Below are 24,152 nucleotides of genomic sequence, written 5' to 3' on the forward strand. Positions count from 1 at the left end.
AAATGAGCGAGGGTGATAAAAAATAAATAGTAAATAATATTATTGCACATATAATACTTAATCACATAACACAAAAGCATCACAGTGCGTTTGAGCTACAGCACTTAAATGCAAGCTGTTAAGTTAAAATAAAAATGAAGAACAAAGAGGAAGTCCACAAGTAGCCAATCAGCTATACATTATTCAAAACATTTTTATGGGGAAGGCAGGTAGCACACTGTCATCCATATGCAATAATAACATAGTACATGAATAACATCACAAAAATAACAGTACAATAACACATTTCCTTATAATTTCAACATACAGAGAATTGTTAGAAAAGGGTGTAAAACATGGGGATTGGTCTTCAGCACACAATATATGTGGCTATTTAGCACAAAACCTAAAGTATCACTTCTTTTAAATTTTTAATGCATAACAATAATTTAAGTCACATGTTCAAAACTATATACATGCTTTATAGACTAGGTTCCCAAAGATGTGTTATGTCAAGCTTTGAAGAACTCCTTCCAAGAACAGCATTGGGTTGGGAATTTCCTCCAAAAGATCTAAATAGGAAAAATAAAGTTTAATCAGTGGTTTAAAATTAAGTATTTGAACTATCATATGGTATTGTCGAATATACTTACTGGCAACATCACAAAACTCATCAAATGCAGAACATGGCAAGAGTTCCTCACGGTATGAAGCCATGAGGCGCTCAGATGCTTTGATAAGTGCTTCATCATTATGCCTGATATAATCTGCTAGTACAGAAGGCCATTGATCTTCTGATGCTGATATTGACACTTTCTGTAATACCAAGACAATGTTTTAACCAACAAAAATTTTACCTCCTATTTATTAACTAGATGTTAACACGTTGAGTGCGGCGGGGGTGGGCAATTACATGTTATTGGGACCCACTGTGTGGGTCACGCCGCACTGAACGTGTTGAAGAAGAATTTTAATTTTATTTATACTCCTTTTCACTCACCTTTAAACAGTTGGCATAAATTCCATCAACCAGACCAAAGAAAATTAAATATGGTTTATAAACTGCATAGTCTTTTATTGAAGAATCTGCTAACTTGGCATTGCCACTAGCGCCAGATGGGGCAGGTGACACATGTCGGATCTGAGCAGTTGCAATTGCTCGTTTCAAATGAGCAATTCTTGTACTTTGCCAACGAGACGGTGAATGTAGGAGCAATGACAGCACCATCCAATACAATGGCCCATCAGCAGCATAGCTCATTTCAACCCATCTTTCATTAGGTGCAGTTTCTACATAAGTTGTCAATGTCTTCTCCTCTCTTGCACCACAACGAGTTCTTTAAACAAACAAAAGTTTAAAAGGCATTCTAAAAACATACATTTAAGCAAGATAATTTAATTACTTACGTGTTGATGACATAAAGGGCCATGTGAATAAGATATGGAATTATGTGCATATTAGACTGTGGACCACCACCACCTGTGTCATCATGGAAGCTTTTCTCTTGAGCAAATCTAAGCAACAGCAGCTTGAGGTCATGAACAGTTGAGGAATAGCTGATATCTCTGTTTAAAATTGAAATTAGTGTATCAGTCACTAGAGAAATAAAAACAATTAGGAGAGAAGTCTAAAGAAATATGTGACTATACCTGTGGCCTGTGCATTCCTGCAAGTAGGTATTGTGTCTTGCAAGACAACTAGCAAAGGCAGATTCTGGAACCTGTGGTCCCCAAAGAGGTAACAATCCATTACACTTGGTATTGGCATTTTGGAGAGCAGCAGACTCCCATTCATCGCGCCCTCGCGCCAAGCGTACTGCACTCATGTGACAGTCAACATGGACCACATTGAAGTGAGTGACAGTGCTATACCCAACTGTCTTCCGTGCCTTACTTTCAAATTCCTCAACATTACACCGCTTGGTAAAAGTGTATATTCCTAAAACCTTGTTAGGCTGGAATTTATAGCCCTCACGACAAATTACACAAACCAAGCCAGTTTCTTCACCTAGATCTTCTAACTGCTGCATCATAGTACTTTTAGCCGTAACTTGTCCCTTCTCATTGGTATGCATGCCGAGGGCACCCAGCTGCTTTTCTCTCATAGCCATGGCCAATCGCTTCTTTTCAGCTCTGGTCTGCTCCCTGACTTCTTCAATGCGACTTGCAACACCTGCATGAGTGCGCAGAGCCTCAAGCAGATTTTCTGCCAGAGATCCCACATGTTCATCTGAGGAAACTTGTTCCAAGCGATGTATGATAGGTATGCATTCTGCTGCTACAGCAAGTTGCGTAGCAGGGTGGTCAGCTGCCAAGCCAGTTAAAAATCGAAGCACATATTTCAAGGCAGGTTTAGATATATACTCTTTCCATTCCTCACTGTCTGTGCGTAGTAAAGTAGGTTTAACACAAGGAGCATGACTGGTTATATATTCTAAGGCATTTTTCACAATATTCAAAGAAATGATGTGATCTTTTAAGGTGTTTCCAATGGCATTTCTTTCTATGCCAGCAGTTAAGATACAGAAAAGCTCCACTTTGTGCTCATCATCAGAGGTGTGCTCATAATCAAAACGATTAAAATCGAGTGCTGATTGGAAATGATTGCAGAGAAGAGCCATTTTCTCCTCATTGCCGTATGTTATAGCAGCAAGAACCCTTGCAAGGTGAAGGATCACAGATGAGTTATTGCGTGTGGCTGGCGCTGTTGTGCAAGTGAGGAGGGACTCTATATGCTCTGTTCCACCAAAAGTCTGAGAAAACCTTTCAAAAGATGATAAAGGCTGAGATGCAGCTTTAGACAGAACAGTCTCCATGATGTCTAATAGCTGCTGAGTGAGAGAAGCTGTTTCAGCTGTAAGGCACAATTGGAGAGTTTGAAGGAAGATGGTCATAGCACCTAACTCAGGCTGTGTAAGTACCTCTTGATTGCGGCAAACCTTCACACAAAGCCTAAAGAGTTTCAGTAAAACTTGAAGAAGGGGTCGAGATCTAGAAGTATCTTTCACAGCAGCTAACCGATCCAACATTACTTTCAGTCCTCCACACTCGGCCATGACATTGGCCATTTTATAAGCTTCTTCATTATTTACTTCCTGCTCACTCTTTGCATGAAGTGTCTCAACAAATTCTTCAGTGGCATCGCCAAGCAGACCACGCATACGGTACACAACCCTCATAACATCACCATCTCCTCCCTCTGCAACCCAGATTTTCTTATAAACTTCACGAACAGGAAGGTCTAAACTGATAATTTTGTTGTTGACTAGCAGCTCCATTCCATTGTCATCCTCAAGTAAAGCAACAAGTTCACAGTCTTGGCAAATTTTGTTCTTGACATCTCTCATTAGTGGCCCCAATCCTGGCTCTGAGCTACTATAAGGGTTACCTAACATGCGGCCTTGAAGGAAATCTTCTTGCTGAGGATCTTTCTCTAAAGAAAGGAAAAATTCCCCTACATCATTTTCTTCAGGGAAAATTATAGAGCAGAGTCTTTCAAAAATGAAAACAGGCGTGCGAACATCCTGAATGCTACACCTTTGAACAGTTTCTATGCAGATCTTCATGAAAGCCTTTATTTCTTCTTCTGTACCACTTGTCATCTCTTCTAATAATTCCAGAAGTTTTTCTTGAGTATCATCGATCAGTCTTGTGCGTTGGACAACTAATCGTCGCAGAGAAAGGTAGCCATTGAGGACAGCTCCCACCAAACGTCCTTTAAATTGTTGTTTAATATTTTCTTCAACCAGAAATGAAGCAAGCAGCTCTGTCAAGCGCTTTAAGGCATACCCCTGAGCCAAGTCAGAGGTGAGTGTAGTGTCCTCTAAGCGGTGTAAAATTTCAATTTCCTTGGTGAGCAAGTCAGCAAGATGCAGAAGAACACCTTTCACAGCCAGGTATTGTCTCCAAGGAGCTTGATAAAGCAAACTTTGATATAAAGCTAGAAAATCTGAGGCACTTTCTCCTGCTGAGCTCAATTCACCCAGGAAGCCTGTGAGCAGATCTAAAATGTCTTTCTTCCAAGCAGGTACTCGACATAGTCCTTCAAGCATACTACAGGCTACAATCCTTGCCAGACGAGAGCTTGGATTAAAAAGGACTTGCTTCAGCCATGCTGTGTCAGTCAATTTAAGAGGCATGGCATGGCAAAGAGTTCGTTGCCTCCACCTTTGGCCATATTTTTCCATAAGGTATTGTGCTCTTGCCTCCACTTTGGAAAGAGTCTGTCCGTTGTTTGTTGGTGGAGGAGTGTCACTATTGCGCCTCGGCATATGTTTGTGCCATGAAGAGTAAGAATGCTTTGGATCCCCATTGAGCCATTTGCGGACGTCCACAACAACACCATCAACAGGAGTGATCGTAGCTAAATCACCTATCATCTTCTCCTGAAAGAAAAAAGTAGAGGCTGAACATAGTAATATAGGGACAAAACAAAATCTCCATTGAATTTAAGTTTGAGCTTACCTTGTTCTTTTTGGAGCTGGGTTGACCAGGTTTAATAAAAGCTGATAGTATTTTGAGACATGGTAGAGTAATGGACTCTAAAACTACAGGAGAGTGAGAATCTTTACATGCCATCAAAAACAATTGCATGACACATCTGCCAAAAAAAAATATATAGTAGAACTTAAAACTGCAAAGGTTAAAACAAAATATACCTGTTGATAACTTTTGAAAAGTGCAAACCTCAATTTTTGTTCCCAGCATGAATCTTCTTTGTGTACTAAGGCTGACAAAAGGGCCATTTCATGGCGCACTGAAGCAGACAAGTCAGCACTTGCTAGGTGACCTCTTAAAGTAAGAGCAATGCGATCCATAAGAAGAGCACAAAGCTCCTCGGTGGCCTTGGGGTTATCCCTCGTCAGTAAACATAATAATTGACGGACTTCTTCTTGAACCTGGGACAAAAATAACAATTAATTACATAAGATGAAATGTTTTACATAGTAAGTTGCAGCACGACTAAAAGTAATAAAGAAATGAAAACATATACAAAAGTAAACGAGCTTACCTGAACAGTGCCTCGGCGGAGATTGTTTTCAGCAAGTTGAGCAACCAAGCCCTCAGAACAAAGAACTTGTCTAGATACATTACTGCAGGCTAATGCACGAAGGAGAGTCAAACAATGCTCAGTAGCAGCTGAAGCACAGCCATAACAACGACCTGCAGATGGACTTGCAGTAGTTGACAAAGAGTCAGTAGTCATAGAAGATGATAGATCAATGGTGTTTGTTGAGCTTGTTAGGCTGCCAGATCTCTCTATTACAGTCGGAATTTGTTCTCTTTGGTTGCGATCATATGCAACTAACTCCCTTCTACATGCTAGAACTCGCTACAAACATTTAAAAAAAAAAGAAAAAAAAAAAAAAAGGGTGTGTGAGATCGTTAAGTACTAGGTACCAGGAGCATAGATATAAAAACATTTCATGGAACCTACCTGTATTATTTTGCTTAGCTCCTCAAATGAAGTTCTGCACTCTCCACAATAGCGCTGGGCCAATAACTGAATGGCCCTGTTTACTTGAGTGCCTCCAACACCTGAACTGCCAGTGGTAGTAGAAGCTTCATCAGATGAGCGATCTTGACGATGCTCACTAATTTTTAGAAGGAACATCTAGAAATAAACAGGTACAGTTAAATTCAATTGCTCTCTAGGTACAGTGTAGATTACACTTATAGAAAGCTTTCCTAAATAGCAAGAGACCAAAAACAATAAAAATAAAAATAGTCTATTCACCTCAAGTGTAGGTTTGTTACTGATGAGTTGTTTGTACACACGATCCGCTTTTTCTAAATGAGAATTGATTGTAGCAACAGTCTTTGTTCGGTCATCATCATTCTCAATAGGATCCACTGCATAACAAGGTCTAGCGGTCAAGGTGTAATCAAACTTTGCATACTTGCAGAATCCACATGCATGGCACAAGAATGGGTCCTTCTCATCATAGTTGATGGCTCTGTAGTCAAAATAGCTTTTATAGTGTGCATTCAGAGATCATTGAATATAGATAAATAGTTGATTGTCAATCAGAGAAACACACCTGCACTTGTGACATTGGAATACATTTTCTCCACAATTGGCACATACTCCAGGATTTGCTGGAACTGATGCAGAACATCTAGGGCATTGTAGGGTTTCTGATGTGGCCTGAATATTTTCATAGAAGTCTGCATACTCTATCATGAGATTGCAAGCAACAATTGGTAGAGGAAATTCAATTTTTACTTCGGTCTGACCAGAAACAAGGCTGACCCTTTTGGCCTTGTGCCACATAGCTAAATGGAATTGTAAATGAACACATTCAATTATAAGATCAAAAGTTTTGAAGATTGCTCTTAGATTAATACAATGCAAAAATTAACACACCTGGCTTGTTCTTTAGCTCCACTACAGCTTGAACAGTGCGGTTATTATAATAGATGTTAATGTTTCGGACCATTTTAGTGCGCTTTAAGTCTCCAATTCTTAGAGTGATACGACTAATGGTGTGACTTCCAACAAGCTTCACAATTTGAGTGGTGGTTGTGAACTTAGAATCAATCTATAAAGAATATCAAAACCTTGTTAGAACAAAATTGTGAAAATATTTATGATTCCCTTCAGACAATATCATGAGGTATACCTTTATTCCTGACAATTTGATGCTTGTCATTGGAAGTTCTGGATTATTGCAAACAAGGCAAGGCTCACTTTCTAGATAATAACCATCCAGTTCAACATACTGTGCTAAATGGCTGTATAGGCTTGCATTAGGATGATGAGCTAGTAACTGATTTTGTGTACGCAGAACTCCAACAGCAGAACATATGTACTCAGTCCTCTGAAATGTAGATAAGCAAACATGTAAATAGAAAAATTAAGATTGATTGTAAGTATAATGTGATTAGGCAAGTAAAATTTGGAAGAAACCACACCTTTTGAGTAGATAGCGGAGTCCATAAGGAGAAATAACCAAGCAGGTCTACGAACTGAGCAGCCTTCCTTCCATAAACTGGTAGTAAAGGCCAAAGTTGCCACATCAGATCCAGCAGCTTCTCCTGCTCTGTTGCTGAAGAGTTCTTGTATATTGCTAAGATTAGGGCATGAGCTTGCCAACGTACTGATGTTGCATTGGTCTCCAAAAGGAAAGTTTTGATGAACTGTGAAATCTGCTCTTGTGGAACCTACAAAGGAGAAAATGTAGGAAATAGATTACACTTCAAGGTTCTGAACACAAGTAAAGAGAGATAGAAATTGGAAAATCAGACTACAGTTACTAACCTGTGTGTTGATCTGCTTAATAAGGGTGACACACTGAGCATCTTCAAAACGTTGTTCAAGATCAGAATCATCAGATTTTTCTCGGTCCTTCCTTAGCACAGGTGGAGGAGGTACTGCAGCAGGGGCGCTGGGGTTGGCTGACTGAGCAGCAGCGGCTGCAGCTGCTTGTTTAATTTCCTAAAAATTCAAATAATACAATCAATTATATAATTATTGACTAAAATTGATAATAGGTACAGTTTTTAAACATAAGAATGATTTCTGACCTTAGCAGAACACACAGCACATTCCAATAACTGAAGAATTGGTGGCGCAACAGCTTCATCAAGCATGCATGCCGCTCGAAGAAGGAAAGGCAAAATGTGATCATCCCCCAGACAGTACCTCTGCCAATTCAGAGTACGACTTGTGGCAATTTCAACGCATGCTTTGAGTTGTTCAACCAGCCCCACTAAAGTGTCATATGGTAGTTGCACCCAATTCAATGAAGGAGGAGTTGGTGAGTCTGGACTGCTACTTTCACCAACACACTGCATTACAGCCTAGAAAGAATAATATACTTATGAAAGAAAGAACGAGTAAATATAATATATGATTACCTACTAAAAATGGTGGGTACCCACCTTTACATGAGTTGCAAGAGAATGTAGATCCCGTAACTGACGGTATTTGTCTTTGTTTCCACAGATGAACATAAGAAGTTTACGGACTTGGCGTCGTACAAAAGGTGTTTGTTGGGTCATCATGTACTCACAGAGATAGTAAAACCAAGCCTAAAAAGATGTAATGAGAAAGTGTAAACAAAAAAAGTAAAGAACTGTAATCAACAACTGTAATCACTGCTGTAATTTTACATATTGTTACCTGCTCAAATGTAATAAGAATTGGAGGAGAATTGTCCAAGTGCTTCTGAACTTGATAGGGAAGCCTTAAAGCCATTTCTGTCAGTAAATGAGGATAGGCTTCAAACACATCATTTGCATGCCCCTTGACATACTGACGCAAAAAGAAAGGTGACATGTCAGGTGGTGAAGTAGGTAAATGTGGTTTGAGTAATGAAGAACCTGGTGTATTAGCTGGTTCCTCTGGTGCAGTCCTGAAAATTATCAACATAACATGTTTGAGATGTTTTAGAAAGAAAACGGTAAAAATCAAAATGACAAAATTGACTGTAGGTATTTTAACATACGTTTTCCAGTAAGCTAAAAGTGCTTTCAGAAGCTTCAGACAGTAGTCAATAACACCTGCTTGGAATAGCATAACTGCACACATTTGAGCAGCAAATGCTGAACTGTCATGATTTGACTTTGTACTTGATTTGGATCTTGACATCAATACACCTGCAAAATGGAGACAACATATGTCCATTTCATTTCACTTCAACAACATTGATTTGACAATATATCAATTGTGCAAATATAACATACTTAAGAGGCGCATGATGACCAGATGAACCTCTCTCTCATTTGAGCGTTGGTAAATCGACACATACTTGTTGTTAGGTTTACGCATATTCAACTCCCCAATAATTGTATTAAGCATGTTTTCTAAGCATGCACGATCTTTTTCCTCTTCTCCATCAAGATCAGAAGCAAGCATCAAAAGAACCTGAAGAATGAAAATGCTTCTATCAACTCCAAATCCTTCATTCAGGCAAATAACTAGTCATTTATAACACAGACCTGCATGAAGGGGATGGAACGAACGCCTCCAACATCCTTCAGTTCTGGCACATATTCCAACAGACGTTCTAGAAGCTGAAGTCGCAGTTGATGCAACCTTGTTGAATTTTCAGTGTCTGGTTCATGATCTTGTTCTGGTTCTAGTATGCCATCTCCTTCATGAACCTAAAGAATATTTGTTTTAAATGATAAAAATGAAATTTAGTGTTTCTCTTTATTATACTGTAAAGTTGTTATACACGAAAATAACCATAGAAAGACATGTTACATGTAAGGAATTATAACTTACCTGGAATCCTGTTGGCACACCTAATGAGCTAGTTTCACTTCTGGCACCAACCAAAGGCTCCTGCATGTTGTCCCCATAGGCTGAACTTCTTCCTGATACATTGTGTTCACCAGTTATGCTGTCCACACCACTACCACCACTCTCGGATCCAGCACTTCCACCCTGCACCAGTAGTAAAATGGAATATTATGATAGAAATAAAGATAAAATTATAAACACGTTAATTAATTGAGGATAAGACATACCTGTTCTGCTGGAGAAGTACGAAGAGTGCTGCCATCTGTGGCTGCTGTTGATCCCTCATCATCTGAACCACCAGCTGAAGCAGTTGTATCAGAGTAATGTCCTGCTTCTGCTTGGACAGCTTCAGCCTGTGCTGCAAGTCCAACTTGGACAAGTCCTTGAGCTAACCCCTGAGGTAAGATAGATTTAGTATTTAGTAACAAAGGGTTTGTAAATTAGAATTAAATCTTGTGAGCAAGAATCATACCTGAAGATTTCCGCCCAGGTTAGCAAGTCCTTGCTGAAGATTTTGGAGATCAGCCCCATCATGGTCCTTAACCAAAATAACAATTACAACATGAAATAAAAGAATGTAAAAAAAAAAAGGGTGAGAGAGGGAGAAGAGAGAAAGATTCCTAATGAAATACCTGCAAACTGAGAGCAATAGCCAGTTCAACCATTGTTTCATCGTCTGCATCTGGTGGTATGTCCAATAGAGGAGCAAACCCTGCAGGGACATTACCAAGGGCTCCACCCAGCGCTCCACCAAGCGCACCTCCAAGAGCCCCAACTAAGAGCCCCTCCATTTGATTAACATTCAAAACAGCTGGGGCAACTGCTGCAACAGGCCCAACGGCTGGTTGGGCAGGAGCTCCTGTAGATTTAAAAGTAAAATCAAATATATTACATACATCAAGGTAGGAGAAAAATGTTGTACGCTTAGTAGCATCACAAGCGTAATGAGAAAGCAAACTAATTGTTGGTATGCTGATAAGTATGGAGAGATGGAGTTATTGAGCATGGTCCTGGAAAAGATGGATGAAATATTGCACAAAAGGAAAGAGCTAGAGAGCAGACTTAGTCCCAGAAGCAAGGTGACTGAAATGATGTATAGCATTATGATGATGAAACCTTTAAGATACTTTCCACATCCACATATGATGAATTTCGAAAATCTAAAAGTAGAGCATGAAAAAGTTTATTTTGTAAAAGAGAACAGGGTGGAATGTGATTTCAAAATTAGTAGAACTAGCAGTGATTCAGAAGCTGCTGCAAAATCTCCTTTGTCTTAAAGCACTAAGCTCTCTTTTTGCAAAATCAAACTAAATACTAGACTGGAAAGTTTTCAAAACCATTTTGGAGTGGAAAAACATGACTGAAGAAAAGTGCAGCAGAGGCTGTATTCCTACTTTCAAAGTAGATGCATGATATTTAGCTGAAGTTAGTAAGTGTCCATAGATAGAGATGAAGCTAGTAAATTAGAGTCTTTACACTTTATGCCAAGCGTGCTGCATGCCATGAAGGCAGCCATGAAATCCTACAGATCTCACCATCTGCTTGCAGCAACATCAGTGGCTCTACTTGATCCACCTCAAAGTGTGGTGGCTCAGCTTCAGAAGAATCTTGGGAGGGTTGTGACACCGGCCCTTTCTCAGATTCCATCTCAGTTGTACCCCCTATAGGTCAAATTATATTTTGTAAGAGTTAATAGGACAGTTTACTGGCAGGATACAACGTTAAGGGGTCTGAATATAGTGTTTGTGACGTAAAAATATTTTTTTTTCTTTTCAGAAGAGTAAGAACACAGATGCATTAATATGTAACTTACCCGGAGTGCTACAGTGTGGTGGACTGGGGATGTAAACCCGGCGTCGACGAGATCGTGGTCGTAGCACGCGACACATGGCTTGTTTAGCGCTGAAACTGACAGCTGGATCCGAGTGCATCAACATTTCACGGTACATTTGGGCAGCAAGACCAATAGTGCCTTCCATGTCACTGAGCGTGAATGCATGAATAATTTCAACCATGGCATGGACAGTAGCTTCAACATGAGTCAAGCCAGGAACACAGACAGGTGCTAGAGCAAGGTTTGTTGGGTGGCAACCATGCAACTTCCATAGTATTGAGATCATGTGCGTCAGAAGATGGTTTGAATCATCAGGTTTGGGTTTCTCCTGCTCATTAGTAGTTGAGTCAACAAGACATCTATCATACTGTACACGTGTATCAGCAAACTTAGCCAAGTTGTGAGGTCTTGTAACAGCTACACCTCGGGTAATAAGAACCAGCCGGTAAAATGCTTCAGCATCTAGATCACTTGGATCTTGTACAGTTTTAAGATGAGCCAAAGACTGTTGCACAAAAACTAACAGGGCATGATCCTGCAAAATTGGATTAAAAGTTAACAAAAGATAAGAAATAGTACAATGCACATAAAGTAAATTTCAGATATTAATAGAACAACAGCCAGTACTCACTTTATAGCTGTGGTAAGAATTGCGATTTGAATGAAGGGCAAAAATAAGAGTCTTGGTACACATTTGGACAAATACCGGAGTAGGCAGGGTAAGAAGTGTTGTGGCTAAGCTAAGTGCCTTGGAGCGCTGGTCGAGCCGAGTGTCATCTAACGGCAGGTGACTGGTGACAGTAAAACAACCTTCCAGCACTTCTAAAAGACCTGATACAATTCTGTCCAAGGGATTCAGTGGAGGAAGTGACACAGGATTTCCTAATGGATCATTCTCAGTTGGGGTGCCAGTTGCTGGTGGTGCTGGAGTGGGATTGACATTCTCCTCTTGCTCTTCATGCCAACCAAGGGCATCTTTGGTTTTACCATAAACTTTTACTGAGTCCACCATAGTCACACCATCCGGATCAGTTGATGGACCAAATACAACACTTATCTTTTTATCAGCTTGTAAGGATTCCTCTTTAGTGAAAGGAATATCAAACCAACGGTTCCGTGTGATGGTGGTTTGTATACTTCGGCCAAATATTTCTACATATGAGGGAGCTCTTGTTTGATCCTGACTTCCGAGGAGCACTCTCAGACCCGTCATTACTAATGAGTTGTCAGAGTTTGAAATCTCAAGAGTAAAACCAGTAGGTTTGGTGGACATAACATACATCCCAGCTGTATTTAGTCGGTGTTTGATTTGTTGAGTATTGTAAATCAGAAGTAAATCATTGCCTCCAAACTCAACATCATTCATGGCCTGACAATGTTCAAAGAAGTCAACTGGGAATGATATCTGCCCTGAGGGCTTCACAGTCTTAACTGCCTTTTTCTTGCGAGCTGATTTTAAGTTGGCAATTGGGCTAGTAGCTTGAACCAAGGAAGAGAGCCAGAAACCTGTGTATTCCATAGAGGCCATGTAAATACGAAGGCTACCATCTTCACAAAGCAATATTAGGGTAGTACGATGATCTGCATGAGAAGATGGATGTCTAAGGGCAACCATATCCATTATTTTAGCTTTTGCAGGAACCACTTTAATTTCTTGAACCAGTATACTGTCAGGTTTTATCATCAATATAACTGGATTGTTACCTAAAATAAAAAGAATAAAAATAAATAGGGGTGATTTGGTTTCTTAACTTATTGTTGTCAAGTAAAATTTTAAAATAATAAAAATGTATCAACTCTGTACAAAGTTGATGAATCAAATCAGGACTTACTGCTTTGCAACAAGCTGCAAACTAAGCCTGGATGGTTGGGAACCTCACTCCACTGACAAAGTGGTTGGGAAGCTGGCTTATTTCCTCCGTTAGAAGTTCCACTTGTTGAATTTCCACTGGAGTTGGTGCTTGCTTTGCTGTTGGAGTTGTTGTTTAGCAAAATCGGGAATATTACTGGCATTGTCCATTCTCCTTTAGAGTGTTGCAAATGCCCAGTAAAGCTTTTGCCTTGTGCATAGCTGAAGAAAAGTAGTTGTAATACATGGGAGTAATAGATGGACACTCCACCTCCACACACTTGACCATTATTTTCCTGTAAAGTAAATAAGAACGACACTTCATTTAGCTAAAAAATTACCTAGAGTGCAAAGTATATTCTCAAATAGGCAACATACCCGTATGTCAGTGTGAACTACATCCAATGTATTTGTCACGTAAAATGGCCCATGTTTTGCCTGACTTTCTTCATCCATTGCTTGACTATAGATATAGCCTGCCGATGACATTAGCATCATGTGCATTACATTGTCCTGCAAATAGAGTAGATTAGAAGACAGACACATGGTTTGAACTCTTACCTAATGGTGAAAAAAAAAGGATGGACAGATTGTCATGAATGAATCACTTACCTCAGTGCATACAAAAGTGCAATCTCGAATTTTCCCAGTGGGAACTAAGAAATAGTACTGAGGACTCAAGGCATCCTTGCTTAAATCATAAATTTTTACAAAGTCAGCAGTTATAAGTGCAAGCTGAGTTTGAGAGCCTGGGAGCCAGATAGCTCGTATTATGAAATTGCCAGTTTCAAGTTGAGGATGCAAAACAAGGTGTTCTGCAACAGATCCAGCACTGCTGAATGTCAAAACATGGCATTCCTGTAAAAAGATAGACAGAGAGTGTTCAAATTATGGGTCATTCACATTATACAATTTAAAGATAGATTAATTTGGTTTAAGTAATAACTTTGTACCTTCAGGCCACATACTGCAAGGAAGTCCTCATTCCATTGATTGCCAGTCACAGAAAGCACAGTGAAAGGAATCGGAGCAGATGCAAGTCTTGTCAAGGTTAGCTTGCGCTTAGACGCGTCTGCCTGCTTCAGGAGTGCACTCAGCTGCAGTACTGTAATTTTCCCCTTCTCATGCGAAACAGCCAGATGCTGACGTTTACCATGAGGTGATGATAAACAACACATGGCCACACGACGAACCATGTGAGCTGAGAGCAACTGTCGGATTGTCTGGCCTTGATCACCAGAATAATTCATGCGCACATTTTCGAAGGCTCCCTCTTGAGAACCAAGGGTGGGGACCATAAGCTGATCATTGTATTCGTAATTTTTAGGAATCATGTGCAGAGTTTTCATGGCAATCTGGCAACGCTGATGGCAGCCAACAGGCGAAACAAGCTGACACATGAGGTCAACGGCTGGTATGAGGTTGTTCAAGAGCTCAAGCATTGTTGAAGCCATGCTGTTTTCTGATACTATTTGCATCAAGGGCTCTCGTAGATGATCTGAAATTGAAAACAATATTAAGTTGAACTTCCAAGCAGTTTTTAGTGTACATTTAAAATGTATTACATTTCAATCTAATTTGATAAATTACCGAGCTTTTCATGAAGAACATTAAGCCGCATATTTTCTTTAGCTATGTGCACTTTGTCAAGATTAACTGGAGATGAGGCCCGGCGGCGTAGGGAACTTTGCAGCATTTGCTCCACTCCTTGAGTTCCAGAAGCCCCAGCTGCAGAATTACTGGCAGCACGCTCAATGGTGCTATTTATCTGGTTTACCTGTTGCTCATTGGATGACTGAGGGCTACGTTTCACAAGGGCCTGGGATTAAAACACACATAATGAGTTAGTTTCATATGTTAGTTTAACATTTCAATGCATCCTTTTAATGCAAAACATAAGTTTAATTTTAGATAGAAGATGTATGGAAGATTACCTGGCAGCTACCATCTTCTTTAGCACCGCAATCACAGAAAAAGTTTCCATACTTTGCATAGGTAATATCATGACCTCGATGACACACTCTTGCACACACAGTGCAGACACCAACCCTGTCAACCATTTTACATGTGTGGCAGTGATACCAATGTTGATTCATGAACTCTTTTTGAGTAATTGTGTACGTGCATAGTTTACTACATAAACTGTCTTCATCCTGAAACCAGAAAATAGTTTGTTTTTCTTAATTCAGAGACAGAGGGAAACTACTTACGACAGGAATCTTTTAGATATAATATCGAGACTAACAGAATCTTCAGCACTACTGTCTTCATCCTCATGTCCAATCTCATCAGCCCAATCAGCGTCTACGTCAGGTGGAGATTCGCCTTCCCATGGAGGTGATGTAGCTCTTGGTGCGTGTACAACAGAACAATTGTGTGGTAGACAGCTGAACACATCAGCAATGTAGCCCAGAAGACAGGTGCATGCTTCAAACATAACCAATTGGCGCTTAGATGGCCCTTCTCGTGATTCCATGGCTTCCAGTGACTAAAATAAAGAGAAAAACAAGTTGGACTTATATCTGGAAATACTCTCTTATCGAAAGAAATATCACACAGGTCATTGAAATACAGACCTCGTTGGTACAAAGGTACTCCTTACAGATTGTCAACCACTCAGGACAGGCAGCAAGGAGATCAATATGACCACGACCTGTTCCTGCATCTGCAAGAGTAGCCATTACCCCCATCAATTCATTGAAACCTGCTCCCTCTAATGGTGGATATAAGACCTGAAAACAAAATTTGAGGTTTTACAGAAAAGTATAATTGATTTTTAACCAAAGTTCCACACAAGGAACTCCAATAAACAAACCTGAGAACCAAAAGGTATAATAGCCCTTAAAAGAGCTACAGCGGCATCTTCACAGGATGCTCCCCTCTCTTTCACCATGTAAGATGTTAAGCTTTGCAATAAAAGACCATTTTCTTGAACAAGAGCCTGTTGTTCTTCTGCCCCAGTAACTGCTGGCACTGTCACATTCATGGTTGTTTGCACTGGCGTTTGCTCACTTGCAGCTTCGGCAATGGTATCATTGGCTGCGTTTTGAGCATTTTCAATCGAGGTAGTGCAAGTCAGAAGGGCTGGAACAACCTGAGCTGAGGGGCTTGAAATCGGAGCCCCACCCAAAACAACATGACGAATCCAAGTTTCAAGAATTGAAGAATCCACAGTAGCAAGACGGGATATGGTGTGACAGAGATGATCCAAGCTTGAATCACCTTGGCTCTTCTCTTCTGTGGTGGGAGTTAAAAAATAAAATGTTTATTAAGCACATCAAAACATGCAAAACAATAGATAAAAGAGGACTACAAAATCTACCTGCAGCAAATATTCTATTGAAAAACCGCAGAACTCGTGTGCCATACTGAGGGGAATGAGCGGTCTGAGGAGAGGCAATAGAAAGAAGTATCTTGACCAAATCGCCACCACCCAATGTGGGATCAAAGAATTTTTCCAAAGCTGCAGGACCTGCAGGTTTGTCCAGTAGGCCCTCTAAAAAGGCTAGGCAATCTTGAAGAATTCCACAATCAACCGGTGCACTGTAGGAACAGTGAAAAGCCAATTAGAGAAGGAGAGTGGTGAAGAAATTATTCATGTGACTTTAGGAACGCACCACGGTCTGTTAGGGTTCTTTGGATCAGTGTAGTTATTGATGGTATAATTGTTGATTAATGTGAAAACATGTCCCAGAACAACAGAATACACAGTTTTCAGATGCTCTTCAGAATCAGCATCTCCTAAAATCTTTTCAAGAGCTTTGACAGCTGAATCATGTAAGTACTCGGTACATGCATCAATTGTTAATGGCACTAATATGCCAACCACACGTGCTTGTAAGTCCGACAGATTTTTGCTAAAAGAAGCAATATGATCAGCAAAAGTTCCAATAAATGAAACAAGTGACTGTAATAGATGCTTCAATGACACATTGGTATTAAAAGTTTGTTGTGATGATAAGGATGAAACGTGTGAATTTATAACACTGAGGCAGTAGCTTTCTGCAGGAATCAAATCATTGGCATGTGTATTCTGTAAAACAAAAAACAATCACACTTGTTATGTGGAATATTTTGAAAACTATGGCTACAATTAACTCAAAAATCTAAGCCGAAGGATAAGGTATGAAAGTGTCAATATCAACATACCCATGGGGAGTCAAGACACGGCAATGCATTCCATTTCTCAAGTGTTGATCGAACTCCAGCAGGCAAATGAACCATGAGAGCAGAACCAAGAACACTAGTCTTGGGAGAACGAGACGAAGCTACAGATAAAACTTGACGAAAGTCAACAGAGTCCGTTGGATCAACAGCATCATTCATTTGGAAAACCAAAGTTGACCTAATTGCTGCTAGGGTTGCTTCCGTCAAATTCAAGACAAAAGGAAGCAGATCTATGACATTTTGCAGGCTATTTAGACTCAGGTCACCAGGAGAAAAGGTAGCACTGTTCCTAAAAAGGAGAGAGAAGTATTTTATATTCCACACATAAAGGTTGGATAAGATACAAAAATATCTAAAAGAGGACAAAGACTTCTTCACAATGCTCACCTGGGAGATTCTGCAGTAGGTGGAGGTCTTGCTAGTCTATCATCTAGCTGTACTTGCACACGAGCTATAACAGTGTCTAGAAGGCACAAGTCAAAGAGACGTGGCAGAAGCTCTTGAGGTATGATTCCACCTGTTGATTGATGAAAAGAGATATTAAGAAGTTTCTGCAATGCATTCAATTCTCTAATTAAAGATAGAAAAATAAATTACCTTGTGGAACTTGTGGTAGGAGCTCCATAATACATGATTTAGCCAACATCACATCATATCCTTTACTGTCGGCAACTTTACACACAGTTTTTACAAGGTTTTCGGCGTACTGAGTGAATACTCCTTGCTTCACCAAACAATCCTTCATCCAACCGGAAAATGTTTTGAATGCAGAGCGGAGTCCCCAAACTAAAGAGTACATGAGGAAAGATGATGATGGCAAATCTTCACCAAGAGCAAGTCTATCCATATAGGGAGTTGAGGGAGGAAGGAGCAGCAGTAGTCTAGAAACACATCAAGGGTCAAAAATCATAAAGTATTTCTTTAACGTTCGATCCAGTAAGACAGTTCAAATCAACACAAACCTCCAGCTGATGGAAAAACAGTACTGCATTGCACACAATGCTGTAAAATTAGGAGCAGTAACACCAGGTAGAGGTACACTTAAATCAATTACACTTAAAATTTGAAGAAGTGCATCAATTAGCTGGGGATATTTAAGTTTATCTGGAGTGCCCAAAATGAAATTGCATGCCTAGAACAACAAATTAGTGAAAAGAAAGTGCAATACTGGAAATTAAAACATACATTCAAACAGTGTTTCACATTACTCACCAGACCATCCAATTTTGGTTGATCTTGATTGTTGAGTTCAGCTGTAGCCAGACCATAAAATCGAGGTCGCATTGAAAATTCATCTTGAGGACCAAACTTTCTGAAGTTGTTTTCAATATCACTCCAAGCTATGTAAATCCTTGATGCCAGGCGAGATCCATCTTTGTTGTCACTGGTGTCTGCATCTAATGAAGTTGCAGAGAATAGATTCCATTGGACCTGAAAGTGTATGTTGTAACAATTTTACACAATGCCTTGTTTCTAAACTACCATAACTCTAACAATATTTATTGTATCACATATTACTTGTTCGAGAAGATATGGAGGAGCATCGTACAAATGTTTGACCAAGTACTCCAGCAGAAGTAGCAATCTTGCAAGATGCAACAGCTGTGTATCTTTTGGAGGGGAACTGGCCCCCATGTTTGTTAGAACATCTGCACAACGAATCACACCACTTGCTGTTATCAAAAGAACTGACTTCTTCTGCATTAAATTGAGAGAATGGAACAGGAAAAGCAAAAGTTGAGCATGTTCAACATTTAAGTCTTCATTCTCAACATCAAAAGTGGGAGGAGGATTAACAACATTGTCCACTAATGTGTTGATAAGCCTGTGCCATATGTTGATGCATGCAGCCTCTTTGTCTTGTTGAGACTTCAGCAGCAAAACCTGAAACACAAGAACGAAACATTGGGGAGATATGTCAGAGGAGTCAACCTAATGAGATTACATGTTCCCTCTTCATATTTTTTTTTTTAGAAAAGTACCTGAGCTAATATGGCGAGAGTCCTGGGGTACACTTGCAGAGGCCATGAAGTGCATGATGTGGTACTGTCTACAGGAGCAGCCCATGGGCTCACACCAAGGTGACTGAGGAGTGTTGCTTGCAAAGCAGGACTGAGAACATTCCGAGCCAGCAGGTTGTGACTGTAACGGGCTAACGCCTGAGAAAATTCAGTATACAGTTGTCCTAGTGTGGGGCCAAAGTAGACAGATATTGTACCTGAAGAAGGAAATTGAATATAATTAACCCATCCTACACATCAAACTGTTAATGTAAAGAAGGTTAATTGTTTAAATAGTTACCAGTTTCAGTACGAGCTGTTTCTCTGTCTAAATCACGAACAATAGCAGCGAGAATGACCATCTGTTGCTCTGTGAGACCAGATTGAACATATGACCAGATGTAGGCTGATTCACTGCTGAGAAAGTGTGTATTCATAAACTGAAAAATTTGAGTGGCAAGTGATATGTAGCCATTTGGTTCACCCTTATCAGGAACAATAGTACTCGATCCATCAGCTCCACGAGCAGCTTTGTTTTCTTGACTTTCACTAGTGTTCTGATTTCCAGCACCACTTTTGTCTGAGTCAGGTACAGAAACTGTCTCCTCAAACCACAAGCCAAGAATAGGTTCACTATCGTCATCATCATCATCACCTGAACTCTCCTCAGAACAACTTATCAAATCATCCTCATAGTAAGTTGTTGAATCTGAAGTGCTAAAATTATCACCTTCAGGAGGATGCTTTTGGATCCTTTTCAGAGAACAGGCTTTACGATAACTAATAGTAGCAACACAATACAAGAGCTGGTTCAGAGGAGCAGCAGATAAAAATCGAGCTGCCCTGTTTAAGGCAGTGTAGTTTCCAAGAATAGAGAGTCCTGCAGGCTCTACAGTTGCTCGTTCAGCACTTGATTCGTTGATAGGGCCCTCAATTTGAAGATCTTCCAAAAGTGTAGACATCATTGTGAGAGCTCTGGAAGTCAAGGCAACAGAAAGTACACCAAAGCCTTGTTGAACTTTCATTAAATTAATGCGATTAGATCCCTCTCGAGCTTTACTTGGGGACTTCCCTTTCTCATCTTTAGTGCTTCCACTTTTTTCTGGCACCAGTGAACTTGATGCTGAAAGCTGAGTCTGAAGCCCAGTAGTCAAAACCCAAACACCAATCAAAAGATGGTTCTGGTGTATGTGACCTCCAGCTTTTGAAGAGTTCTTGATAGCAGTTGAAGCCAAATTGAACATGTCCAAAGCCTTCTCAACTACTGTAATTGATAGAGAGTCAGCCAGACTGTCTTCTTCAACTTTCGATGCTCCACTATTACCACCAGTACATTTTTGCTGCCCAGCAGCAGTAATGCCCAACACACAACTGGCTGTAGCTACACACACAGCTGCATATAGACATGATGTGGTCAATGTGCTAAGTTTCTCCAATTTCTCAGGAGACAGAGGTTCTAAGACTGGGAGAGAAATAGCACTCCATGCCAGAGAAAGGTCAGACACAAGAGCCTGAAGGCTATGTCGAATCAAAGTTGCTTCAGAATGAGATGATGGAAGACTTAAAGCCTTCTTCATAATTGCTTCTCTGTATTTGTGGATGTACCGACTTAGATGGGGTAATGAAAGGCACATATCAAGCAAAAGATCTCCAGCACGCAAGGTCTGAAGAGTTGCAATGTTCTTCATTACAAAAACACTCTATAAAAGACATGGACATATACATTACAATCAATACAATTTAAGTTCCAACAGAAGTAGAGATGAGATTGAAATACCTACCTCAATATCATAAAAAGCATCTGGTGCACTTGTAGATGTAGCATCAGTTGCTTTATTTGAAGCTTCAACAATAGGGGTTGAAATTATCTGTTTTGGTTTAGCAAAGTCATGCATGGGCATGGCTAGTCTCTCCAGGATAGTACTTGAGAGGTCAGTTCTAGACCTTTTTGCTTCCTTAGGAGAGGAGTCTTTATCTCCTGGTGAAAATAAAAATAAAATAGAATTAAACGAAATTTCCCAACATTGAGATTGTATATATATTGGTGTATTTCCTGTACCTGATAAACTAGCAGCAACATGAGCTGGCAGTTTTGAATTTTTCATGAGTGAGGCTAATGTAGTTTCTTCAGCAAGCGTCAATGTACTGAACCCAGAGCAAAGTGCTTTAATTGGAAGAAGTAGTTGCTTAGCTGAAAGGGCTTGAACTGTTTCATTTTCACCAGACGATTTCTCACCCAGAGCCATTTGTGCTTGTAATCTGCCCAATAAATACTGAAGCAGAATACGAGCAGCCTGAGTGACAACCCCAATTTGACTACGCCAAACTAGAAAAAATAGAAAAAGGAAGGTCAATTCAAATTTGGAGTTAAATAAATGTTTGGTATCTTGAGGAAACCCACAAATAGCAGGCAATAGATATACAGTGTAAAAAGTTCAACTTTTACTAACCAATCCCGACATTGGCACTGATATGATCAGCTGCCAAAGCAGCAAACACTGTGTAGAAGGTTTCATGTTCCTCATCGTGGCTTATTAGTTCATGTTCACTGATTAAGAAAAAAGAGAGGGAAATAAGAGTTTCGTAAAAGGACAATACAATATAATTACATAATAATAATGTATTATAAGTGAATGATAATTAACAATTGATTGTAAGGAAAAGCTTCAAATTCTGCAGGGTACAATAAAGAGAGATGAGTCAAGTCAAAACATGACGAAAAGTTGCAACAAATTGGGCAATCAAGGAAATAATTAAATTGTATGATTCATTGGTATGAACAACCCTTAGTTGAGAGCCAATGAGTGACTGACTCCCACTAACTTATAATCAAAACTAATTTCTCTCGCCGGATTAGCAATTGGCGCTAAACCAACAGTACAATGAAGGGTATTCACGATATGGAATGCGCGGAGGGAATACAGTAGGTCGGCAGGGTTGAAAGAGATACGCGAACTATAGGGTTATGCTGAATGACATTTAGACTATCATTACAGATAGGCTCCACTAGTTTGTTACAAGAAGTCGAAACGGTTATCATAGCCATAAGCGACAAAACTCGCCAAGGAATGGGCGAAGTAATTGCTTATGACCTTATACCAATTTGGCTATCCGCCCACAACTTCAGTACAAAACCCGATGCAAACCTTTTGATTATTGCTTTGGACAGTTCGACGACTCCACTTTTGGTGAAAGATCCATGAGAAGACAGTATGGGTTTAACAACGGAGGCCCATTCCACTCCTCCGCTGTTAGCTGCCATTTTTTACAATTGCGAATTGTTGCTTAAAACTTGAAAATAACAAGACTTAAAATGCGACGGATGATCGGATTTGTCGTCGACTGCCTATCCTTGTTTGTGCTAGCCGTCATGCACCCGAGCAGAGATTGGTCCAAACACACAAAATAACTGACGGTAATTTTAAAAGTTGGTCTTTATCTTTGCATTAAACAAAAACAGCCGTTTTGTGTAACAATTTAGGTTTTCAATTTAAAAATGACAAAGAACGGATTGAATGTCATTGTGCTCCATATATCTGCCAAAGTTGCTGAGTTTTTGTTTTCTCAGTTGGCAAAGCTTCCTTTCTTTTTCTTGTCAGTATTCCTTCCAGTCCACCACCCGTTCCGGCTCCGGTAGTTTCTTTCCTCCGTGCTGTACGCCTGCAAACATGGGTGAGTACATGCACCTTTAAATTGTGGTTTTAACTTCGGAAATCCTACATTTTGCTACTTTTTTCGACAGTAGATTGGATTTGGTGACTCGTTTTATACGTGGGCTAATCGTAGGTCACAATTTTTGATGTCAGACGGCTTTTTGTGAGTCTCTGTCTGCGGCTCAGATCTGTTGCTAAAACGTGGCCCGCGTGTCATGCCAGTACCGCTGAACTTTTCTACTCTGCCTATTTGGATACTCAATCGAAAGTTCACGGCTCAATTCAAGCAATTACCCCTTTCTAAATGTGAATTTTGCTTCCGTTGGTTTCTTCTTGGCTTGTTTACGTGACGATATGAGTCTCATGTGGTAAACAGTTTAAATTTTGCGCTTGTTTTATTTACATTTTTACCGTAATATTTATCAATTTTAATAATTTAATGTCACGTTTATTGTGACCGTGTTTCTATGAACTTCCATCCTTTCTTGTTTTCAATGTAGTCGTCTCAGGGCTCTAAATTTTTGTTGAGGTTAGGGCCGTTAGAGGTTGGATCCCCACCGGCGTCAGGCGTTCCATCCTGCCGGTCAATAATGATCTTCACCTGTCGAGCAGAATCTTAACAATGTTAACACACTCACGATTTGTCGCACTCAGTGAAATAGGGCCTTCTCTTTCCTTGCGTTGCACCGAATGACGTTTAATCGTTTTTTATCCTGTTCATTTTTGCAGGTAAGCCTCGTGGTATTCGTACTGCGCGTAAGCACGTCAACCACAGGCGTGAGCAGAGGTGGGCCGACAACGACTTCAAGAAGGCCAACCTTGGAACCAGATGGAAGGCCAACCCCTTCGGAGGTGCTTCCCACGCCAAGGGAATCGTCCTGGAAAAAGTGTAAGTATTCGTATGGTGTTGTTGTCAGTGTAGTTCAAGTTTCTTCAGTCTTTCTGTGTATTTTGTTTTGCTGATAAATTTCCATCTAGCACTCCATGCAGCCGTGATGATTTCATAGTTCAACTGACAGCTTTGATGTCTTACTATTTATGTCTTTCGCTCCTATCTGATGCATGTAGTGCTAGTTTTAGTCTGATTCGTTTATGTTAAGGCTGCTCAGCGGTCTTGTGCATGAGCCCTGATGGTTTATATTGAGCTGCTTCTACACCTGTGTATGATGATTTCATAGTTCAACTGACATCCATGATGTCTTACTATTTATGTCTTTCGCTCCTATCTGAAGCACAGCTCCGTAGCAGCTTTTGGAATTGTGTCAAAGATTCCCATGTCATCCCTAGTATGTGCAATATGATGATTTCATAGTTCAACTGACATCTGTGATGTCTTACTATTTATGTCTTTCGCTCCTATCTGATATGCATAGTAATACTTATCCCTTTGATTCATGCGTATGACTTTAGTGATGATTTC

The 24,152-nt window shown here is 40.1% G+C and overlaps 2 protein-coding genes and 3 non-coding genes across 6 annotated transcripts in view; 4 read left to right on the forward strand and 1 right to left on the reverse strand.

The window, feature by feature from the left end:
* Positions 1-34: 34 nt before the first annotated feature.
* Positions 35-22,447, reverse strand: LOC113206596 (E3 ubiquitin-protein ligase UBR4). Of its 2 annotated transcripts, XM_026422746.2 has the most exons (51): positions 22,226-22,447; positions 21,530-21,627; positions 21,139-21,405; positions 20,861-21,057; positions 19,381-20,779; positions 19,062-19,297; positions 18,598-18,963; positions 18,292-18,510; positions 18,042-18,211; positions 17,677-17,960; positions 17,467-17,596; positions 17,062-17,368; positions 16,530-16,945; positions 16,235-16,455; positions 15,728-16,149; positions 15,489-15,644; positions 15,158-15,400; positions 14,847-15,065; positions 14,503-14,731; positions 13,866-14,410; positions 13,525-13,770; positions 13,291-13,425; positions 12,896-13,208; positions 11,695-12,767; positions 11,043-11,598; positions 10,765-10,890; positions 9,862-10,088; positions 9,702-9,767; positions 9,457-9,624; positions 9,212-9,373; positions 8,923-9,087; positions 8,668-8,848; positions 8,430-8,580; positions 8,105-8,336; positions 7,864-8,013; positions 7,507-7,782; positions 7,241-7,417; positions 6,895-7,143; positions 6,603-6,800; positions 6,347-6,521; positions 6,021-6,255; positions 5,717-5,936; positions 5,417-5,593; positions 4,991-5,311; positions 4,666-4,877; positions 4,444-4,579; positions 1,630-4,364; positions 1,387-1,545; positions 980-1,316; positions 633-795; positions 35-551 (listed from the first exon to the last, which is right to left on the reverse strand). In XM_026422746.2, exons 1-51 carry the CDS (start codon positions 22,339-22,341, stop codon positions 487-489), a joined length of 16,026 nt encoding a protein of 5,341 aa, XP_026278531.1. In that variant the 5' UTR covers positions 22,342-22,447; the 3' UTR covers positions 35-486. The 2 variants fall into 2 exon arrangements, with proteins under 2 accessions (XP_026278531.1, XP_026278532.1); XM_026422747.2 differs by lacking the exon at positions 10,765-10,890.
* A 152-nt stretch (positions 22,448-22,599) lies between these two features.
* The window catches only part of LOC113206598 (40S ribosomal protein S23), a 29,505-nt gene continuing 27,952 nt past the window's right edge, over positions 22,600-24,152 (forward strand). Inside the window, exon 1 of the mRNA XM_026422749.2 lies at positions 22,600-22,751. Coding sequence (XP_026278534.1) covers positions 22,748-22,751 — 4 coding nt within the window. The 5' untranslated portion in view covers positions 22,600-22,747. The remainder of the gene's footprint in view (positions 22,752-24,152) is intronic.
* On the forward strand, positions 23,714-23,799 carry LOC113206626 (small nucleolar RNA snR60/Z15/Z230/Z193/J17). The gene has a single exon (XR_003303435.1). It is a non-coding gene; the product is annotated as a small nucleolar RNA snR60/Z15/Z230/Z193/J17 (small nucleolar RNA).
* Positions 23,887-23,972, forward strand: LOC113206622 (small nucleolar RNA snR60/Z15/Z230/Z193/J17). The gene has a single exon (XR_003303431.1). It is a non-coding gene; the product is annotated as a small nucleolar RNA snR60/Z15/Z230/Z193/J17 (small nucleolar RNA).
* On the forward strand, positions 24,021-24,105 carry LOC113206627 (small nucleolar RNA snR60/Z15/Z230/Z193/J17). Its single transcript, XR_003303436.1, has one exon. It is a non-coding gene; the product is annotated as a small nucleolar RNA snR60/Z15/Z230/Z193/J17 (small nucleolar RNA).

The sequence above is a fragment of the Frankliniella occidentalis genome, unplaced genomic scaffold (genome assembly GCF_000697945.3).
Source record: "Frankliniella occidentalis isolate FOCC.00 unplaced genomic scaffold, Focc_3.1 Scaffold124, whole genome shotgun sequence".
Classification (NCBI taxonomy): Eukaryota; Metazoa; Arthropoda; class Insecta; order Thysanoptera; family Thripidae; genus Frankliniella; species Frankliniella occidentalis.

What these genes read in the sequence shown, in the direction of transcription:
- LOC113206596 (XM_026422746.2), bottom strand. Translation starts at nt 22,341, where the DNA reads ATGGCAGCTAACAGCGGAGGAGTGGAATGGGCCTCCGTTGTTAAACCC. An exon ending in TTGCAGTATGTGGCCTGAAG is followed by an intron (nt 13,771 to 13,865) that starts GTACAAAGTTAT and finishes ATCTTTTTACAG; the next exon opens with GAATGCCATGTTTTGACATT. An exon ending in GCACTTTTGTATGCACTGAG is followed by an intron (nt 13,426 to 13,524) that starts GTAAGTGATTCA and finishes CTCTATTTGCAG; the next exon opens with GACAATGTAATGCACATGAT.